This window comes from Chiloscyllium plagiosum, chromosome 1 (genome assembly GCF_004010195.1).
Source record: "Chiloscyllium plagiosum isolate BGI_BamShark_2017 chromosome 1, ASM401019v2, whole genome shotgun sequence".
NCBI lineage: Eukaryota > Metazoa > Chordata > Chondrichthyes > Orectolobiformes > Hemiscylliidae > Chiloscyllium > Chiloscyllium plagiosum.
Genome location: NC_057710.1, coordinates 30,196,468 through 30,204,523, shown reverse-complemented (window position 1 = coordinate 30,204,523; position 8,056 = coordinate 30,196,468). Strand labels below are relative to the sequence as shown.

The following is an 8,056-nucleotide window of genomic DNA, read 5'->3' as shown; positions in this document are numbered from 1 at the left end:
GATACATTATGCCCTAAGCAATCATGAATGCCTCATTTTTTGCACTGATTTGTCATGAAACCTAAGCAGGTGTCATGAGAACAAGGAAACTAAATATGGAACTTGAAGTTCCCATTTGCCAACTACATTGCACAGCAAATACGGGAAACCAACACTTCACAGAATTCATAGCAGAATTCTACTCACAATGCTGCATGAAAACACAACTGGGTTATTTCTCATACCTCAGTGTTTCTTTTGAAAGCATGACAATGACCACTTTAGGAAGCCTCCATGTCATTGTAACAAGATGCTTCATTATTCTGGATGCACAAGCTCAGCAGTTCCTTTAATAAAATTGCATTATTTTTGTGACTATCCCCATGGTTCATTTGCTCACAGAGGGAGGCAATGGCCTGGTGGTATTATCGGTGGACTGTTATCCAGAGACCCAGGTAATGTTCTGGTGGACCTGGGTTTGAATCCCCCATTCAGCAGACAGGAGAATTTGATTTCAATAAAAATCTGGAATTAAGAGTCCAATGATGACCGTGAATCCATTGTATATTGTCAGGAAAAAACCAACTGGTTCACTGATTTCCTTTAGGGATGGAAACTGCCATCCTTACCTGGTCTGACTCCAAACCCACAGCAAATATGGTTGACGCTGAACTGCCTTCCAATTTTTGTTAACTATTTTCTTAAAATTGCAGCTTGCTTCTATATTAATTATTTTTTAAGTGGCAGCTCAAAGCTCTCCACATCCCTATGTCTCTGATTAAAGTGATGCTTTCTTACAGCTTTGCAATGCTGGCTTCTGACTCCATATTTGGTATGTACAATGCAGCAATGTGTTCAACATGTCTTTATTGAAGCAAAGTTGAGATGCTTGCCTGACTTATTATCATATGAAGAAAGTTACGGAGAGCTGGTGAAAAAGACATCAGTAATATCCTGGATGCATTCATGCATCACTGTTCTTCATCTCCTTGGTGGATCTTCACCTGCTGTTCTCCCTCAGGAGACTGTGCAAGAGTTGCTGGAGTTTGCTGTTCCTGTTAGGTTTGATGAGAATGTTGCAGTCACTACCTCCTAAATTATCTTTGACCTCAAGAACTCCAGGTGTATTGAGAAAATCAGGTCATTATAAAGTGTCACATAGATACTGGGACATCATGCAACATCATGACCTTTGGTCCAATGCGAAGTGATGCAACATAGTGATTTGAAAATGAAGCCCTCAAAAATAATGTTAAGACTTTATGATGATACCATTCCCATGCTGTCATAGAATCATACAGTACAGAAGAGGTCCTTTGGCTCACTGAGTCAGTACTGACCTACCTATATGACGAAAGGCGGAGGTGGGTACTGGGAATACTGAAGATTAGAGTCAAGATTAGAGTGGTGCTGGAAAAGCTCAGCAGGTCAGGCAGCATCTGAGGAGCAGGAAAATACATGATGAAAGATCCTGATGAAAGGTTCCAACCTGAAATGTTGACTCCCCGCCTGCTCTGATGCTATCTGACCTGCTGTGCTTTTTCCAGCTCAACATTGTACCCATTCTGACTCTTGAATATTTGCAGCTCTTACTATCTCCTACCTACACTAATCTCACTTCCCAGCACTTGCTACATAGCTTTGAATGCTATGACATTTTGAGGGCTCAACCTTTTCAAAGTTTGTGAAGTTTCCCATCTCTACCCTCTCTGGCTGTGCATTCCAGATTTTCATAAGCCCTTGGGTGAAAAACTCATTATTGATCTTTCAGCTAAGGGGAGCAGCTGCACCCTATCCATCCTGTGCATGCCCCTTATAATCTATGCATCTCACTCAGGTCCCCAGTCAGCCTTCTCTGTTCTAAGAAAAACAACACAAACGTATTCGGTCTCTCTTCATAGCTAAACTGCTCCATCCTCAGCAAAAACCTGGTGAATCTCCTCTGCACCTTCTCCAGTGTTTCCTATTTACGTCCTTCCTGTAGTGCAATGACCAGAACTGCACATAGTTCTCCAGCTGAGGCCTAACCAAAGTAATGTACAGTTCTCCAACAAAACAGTGTCAACAAAACCTTGTACAGTGCTAACAAAACCTTCCAGCTCATATAAATTATGCCACGATTGATAAAGGCAAGTGTCTCACACGCATTCTTACATCCTATTGACACCTTCAGGGATCTGTGACAAGCATCCCAAGAAACCTCTGCTTCACATTCTGTCATTACAATTATGAGGATCTGGAGTTCCAGATCAAAGGTGGGAAGCAATGCCAATCATCTCAGCCACAGCGAGTCTAAGGCTGGTAACACACAAAGTGCCCAAAGGAGCTTTGCAATCATGTCACAGAACACTATACCATTGACTATGGATAGATCCTATAAATTCTTTTTACAGGTTAGGAAATATTCCATGAGAAGATGTGGTGGACAGTGAAGGTTACCTCAGATTACAACAGGATCTTGAACAGATGGGCCAATGGGCTGAAAAGTGGCAGATGGAGTTTAATTCAGATAAATGCGAGGTGCTGCATTTTTGGAAAGGAAATCTTAGCAGGATTTATACACTTAATGGTAAGGTCCTGGGGAGTGTTGCTGAACAAAGAGACCTTGGAGTGCAGGTTCATAGTTCCTTGAAAGTGGATTATAGGTAGATAGGATAGTGAAGAAGGCATTCGGTATGCTTTCCTCTATTGGTCAAAGTATTGAGTACAGGAGTTAGAAGGTCATGTTGCAGCTGTACAGGACATTAGTTAGACCACTTTTGGAATATTGCATGCAAATCTGGTCTCCTTCCTATTGGAAGGATGTTGTGAAACTTGAAAGGGTTCAGAAAAGATTTACAAGGATGTTGCCAGCATTGGAGGATTTGAGCTATAGGGAGAGGTTGAATAGGCTGGGGCTGTTTTCCCTGGAGTGTCAGAGGCGGAAGGATGACCATATAGAGGTTTACAAAATTATGAGGGGCATGGATAGGATAAATAGACAAAGTCTCTTCCCTGGAGTGGGGGAGTCCAGAACTATAGGGCATAGGTTTACAGTGAGAGGGGAAAGATATAAAAGAGACCTAAGGGGTAACTTTTTTCATGCAGAGGGTGGTATGTGCTGCCAGAGGAATTTTGGCGGCTAGTATGATTGCAACATTTGAAAGGCATCTAAATAGGAGGGATATAGGTTGAGTGCTGGCGGGTGGGACTAGATTGGGTTGGGATATCTGGTCGGCAGGGACGAGTTGGAACGAAGGGTCTGTTTCCATGCTGTGCTTCTCCATGACTCTAATATCAGCCTGCAATTTGAGATTGAAGAGTTGGAGTAGGTGACAGTCATCAATAAAGTATTGACTCCTCCAGCATAGATTAGCAGCATAATAGCTAACGGTGAAAAACCTGGAAAGCTGAGAGTATAAATAAGTCCATGATAAGATCTCACTACCTATGATAACCATTGAAGGAATTTTTCCAAACTTGCTAAGTCTTCATGATGGCTGCTGGCAAAACTGAACTATTGGCTTGATAGATATTTTGTTTTGTTTTAGTTTTAACAAGATTGTCTCTCAGTAAAGCATAAGTAAGCAATGTGGCAGATAAATGAAAGTTTATTAATCAGAAAAAAAACCTATTAATCCTAAACACTTGTTTACAAATTTCAAAATAAAAACATCCATTGTATGGTTTCCAAAAACACTCCTTGTTTCGTACTTACACTGGAGAAAATAAATCTCTTCAGAATTCTTCCACACACACCTGATCTTAAAGATACTCAACTTCAAATAAACTGTTCAGCACTTACCCCAATATTTCTGATTTGCAGCTATCACTAATTCTGTACTCTAGGGTAAACTAGTCTTACTGTATTCTTCCCTTCCCAGGTGGACTGCTCTACACAACCATTCCTATCAAAGGACTTCAAAGAACTGAATTTTAAAAAATCAAAATTGAAAGAAAAGCTCTCTCTAAACTATGGGTGTTTTCCCAAGCTTAAAAAATCCAAAACTGAGATTTGTAACATACCTTCAAGCACAATGTTTTATTTTGCTAAGTTGTAAAATAGTCTAAGGTAAATACAAAAAAAAGCCACCAAAGAAGCTCTCACAAACTATTTTTGAAAAAATTATCATGACTACGGAAAGTTAATTATTAACTTCAGACACACAGAAAAGTCACCCAAATTGCAAAACCTAAATGTCAAATAAATGACCTGTGTCGCGTTTATGAACAAGAGAGCCGAACCATAACCTACTTCCAGATGAATGAGCTTGTTATGGAAGTTGTTTAGTTGTTTCGGATTCTGTTGATAATCTCCCAAGCAAGGTGGACTTTTACATTTTTGTGGACCTTGTAATTTTTGCGAACATTTTAATTTTCGCAGACTTTGATTTTTTGTGTTGAATAAATGTTTTGTTTTCCATGTGTTTGTATGCTTAATGTTATTGGGTATGACCCCGAATTGACTAAGCAAAGAGTTATGGTGAAAGGTAGGTTTTCAGATACAAATGAAGACGACAGTTGTAACTCCTGTGGTCAATGTTAGGACCACAGCCCTTTCTGGTATTTATTAACAATCCGTATTTGGGAACAGAGAGCATAATTTCAAAGTTTACAGTCGAGATGAAATTTGGAAACGTAGAGACAATATGCAGGATAGTAACACACCTCAAAGAGAGAGATTGCAATGAACAGACACGTGGAGATTAAATTTAATGTGGAGAAGTGTGAAGTCATGCATTTTGACAGATAAGCTAGTAGAGAAAAATAGGGTGCAGATAGAAAGTTACCTTTAGGTGTACAAGTACAAATCTTTCACAATGACAGAACAAGTTGAGAAGGTTGTTACAGGAAATATTGAATCCATGGCCTTTCTACCTCAGGCATAATGTCCAATTTTGAGTACTACACTCTGGAAAGAATGTCAAAGCATCAGAAAGTTTAAAGAGGAGATTTATTCATAGAGTCCCTACAGTATGGAAGCAGACCATTTGGCCCATCGAATCTACACTGATCCTCCAAAGAGCATCCCATTCAGACTCACCCCCTACCCTATCTCTGGAACCCATGACTTACCCACCCAGCCTGGCCAATCCCCCTAACTTGCACATCTTTGGACTGAGGGACAAAACTGGAAACTGTTAGGATTGTGAGTAGGTAAACATTCCCAAAGTGTTTTTTTTGGTTTCTGAAGAAACTGGCGGAAACCCCACGCAGACACAGGGAGAATGTGCAAACTCCACACAGTCACCCGAGGCTGGAATCGAACCCACACAGACTATTAAAATAGTATGTCAGGAATGTGGGAATACACTTTCATGGAGAGCTTACTGAAGGTGGGCTAGTTGCTTTGCAGCAGAGAAGATTTGTAATGGGCATTCTGAGAGATCAACAAAGTCTTTATTACTAGAGGGCACAGATTGAAGCTAATTGGCAAAAGAACGAGAGGTAACATTGCACACGATTGTCATTATCTGGAATATGCTGTCTGTCAGGTTGTGAGAGCAGATTCGACAGTAAATCCACACCCAAGGAATAAGGCCTTGCCTTGACCACACCCTAGAAATCGCTATGGAAGCATACCCCATCGCAACAGGGAGAAAATAATTTTCTTTCCATGACGTGGCTGGCCTGGAATCTCGCTCAATCTCATCCAAATATTTAGGGCGGAGTTATAAATTGATACTCAATCTGCTAGGCCCTGCTATGAACACAATGTTCTTGGACATTAAATCTTGGAGGGGAATTCGATGGCGTGGTGCTGCAAACCACCTGTCCCCGTGAATTCTAGTCAATCTCAGCACTCTGCCTCTGGAACGGCGAATGCCTGAGTACAGACTGCCAAAAACAGGAACTCGCCCCTTCATCGCTTCAGTGAACAGAAAGCATCCCGACTCAAAATAGAAACAATACCGCGCAGATCAATGCACTGAAGCGTCCCTGCACAGCCCGGGTAGACACTAGGACCCAGAGGAATCCAATTGTGTCTGTGTGCCTTTTTGGGTGAAGGAATTAAAACCAGCCGAAAGGTGGAGAATTAGACAAATGTTAGTCAGATCGTCTGCAAGACAGCAGTGTTCCTGAACCTGCTGACAGGCCAGGGCAGGACAGGACAGGACAGGAGTTCTGGGGATAGAGTTAGTGCAGGCTCGGCATTTAACTTCATCATGAGAGAGCCACGGTTTCGGGACAACTTTTGGGTGAGTGGTTTGTGTGTTGCCTGTCCAGGGCTATGTGAACTTATCGCTATCTGCTGGGGAGGGTGCAGGAGGTTGGGGTATTGATCTTAAAATGCGTTTGTGTGTCTGTTAGGATTGTGAGTAGGTAAACATTCCCAAAGTGTTTTCTTGGTGTCTGAAGACCGAGAGGGGTGTAATGATTTGGAGATGCCGGTGTTGGACTAGGGTGAGAGGGGTGTAAGTTGCGTTAAGTGCCCCTTGCTCTTTCTCTCTCTGTATTTTTAGCTGGTCAACACCTAAAATGCTTGCAATGAATCCCCACAGGCTGGTCCACCTCACTGACGGAATTAAAAAGTTGTTACCTGGAAATCTGAGGCCAACATCCGAAAACTTCTTCAGGCAGTTCTGATGAAGTATTGTGCTTCAAGTGTTCATCTACCCCTCCCCAATTTACAGACGTTGCTAGACGTGTTAACGATACTCCGCATTTTCCTTCAACTGTATAACATACCAGAACGTGAGGAATATAAATGCGAATCTTCAATGTTTTTTTCAAGCTCAGATTGTAGGTGCAAACCAATATTTTTTTTAAGAATTGGTGTGTGGTTCACCAATGGGAGTATAATTTCAGAAGGAAAACACTGCTTATGCTGGAAATCCGACAGATAAAGGACACTGCTGTAAATACTCAGTATGGTAGTTCTGTGGAGAGAGAGTTCATGTTTCTTGTTCTTTCGTTTGGAGGTTGGAGAGACGTTTATTTAGGCAGATGTTGGCGTTTGATTTCACACTGCCTTCCTGCCTCCAGCAGAACTGGGTTCTGGGGCGGAAAGTGGGTTTTTTTGTTCGCCCCCATCTCCAACTGAGGCCACAGCTCCCTACGACTGGGATGATCCCCCTCTTCACCAAAGCTGCGAGCTCCCTTGTCACTTTCTATGGGTAGCTCCTGATTTAGGGACTACACATTAGACCATGTGGTGCCCAAAGCGAACCACCTCTTGCTCTTCTGCCATGTCCATACCACCCTCCCCCCCAACTACCTTTGATCTTGGGCCTCAGTCATAGTCTCCTCCATGGTGCTGCTGAGTGGAAGGTGCCTGGGCTCCCATTGGTCAAAACCCACCCCCCCCCCCCGGTCTGCACTCCAAGGGAAGACCCACCATTGCTGGGTGAATGTCTGGGGTTAGTGGGCCTTCCCTGCAGTTGACTGATGAGATCCTCCACAGCATTCCACCCTTTGGCCGTCCCTGGTATTGCTGCATCCACTGTGTCGAAGGAGGCAAAACATTCATCTAAGCAGCAACTGTAAACTGACCCCTGAGGAGGTGGAGCCACAACCAGGTGAACTTCACTGCATTTGCGTCATGCTTTAATGTGGCTTGTGTCAGCAAGGGATTATCGTAAATTCAGGTTTCAGCATGAGGAAAACATTTGTGAAACTTCTCCAAAGCAGGAACCCTTCCAGATCCACCCAGTAATCAGTGATGAAAGGAATGGTAGCACCATGATAAAGAAATGTATTCTTCACAGTAGGTGGTGATGTTTCGGTGCCAACACCAGGGAGAGCTTGTGCTGAGGCAATTAGTGCCGGGACTGCACAGCATCAAATCGGCTACGTGATTTGTTTCTACGATGGCCTTCCTGGCCAACGTGAAAGCCGACGTCCTGTTCCTGCAGGAGTGTGGGATACTGCACCTCAGCAGCTACAGGAGATGGTTGAGCTTGTGGGCCCATGGGCCGTCAGTTTGGTCGGGGGGCAACAATAGCCGCGCTTCCGGCCTGGGTATCCTGTTGAGCGGAGGCAACTTCACCATCTCCGAGGTTAAGGAGGTGGTGGGCGGGCGCCTCCTCGTCACCGACGTCAGGTACAGGAATGCTCCCCTGAGACTGATTAATGTGTACGCCCCAGTGGGTAAGAG

The 8,056-nt window shown here is 43.3% G+C and overlaps 1 protein-coding gene across 1 annotated transcript in view; it reads left to right on the top strand.

Annotated features, from left to right (window-relative positions):
• The first annotated feature begins 5,688 nt into the window (after positions 1–5,688).
• pstpip2 (proline-serine-threonine phosphatase interacting protein 2) overlaps positions 5,689–8,056 on the top strand; it is a 134,405-nt gene continuing 132,037 nt past the window's right edge. The window contains exon 1 of the mRNA XM_043713091.1: positions 5,689–6,158. Within this exon, the coding sequence (XP_043569026.1) occupies positions 6,126–6,158 (33 nt within the window). The 5' untranslated portion in view covers positions 5,689–6,125. The remainder of the gene's footprint in view (positions 6,159–8,056) is intronic.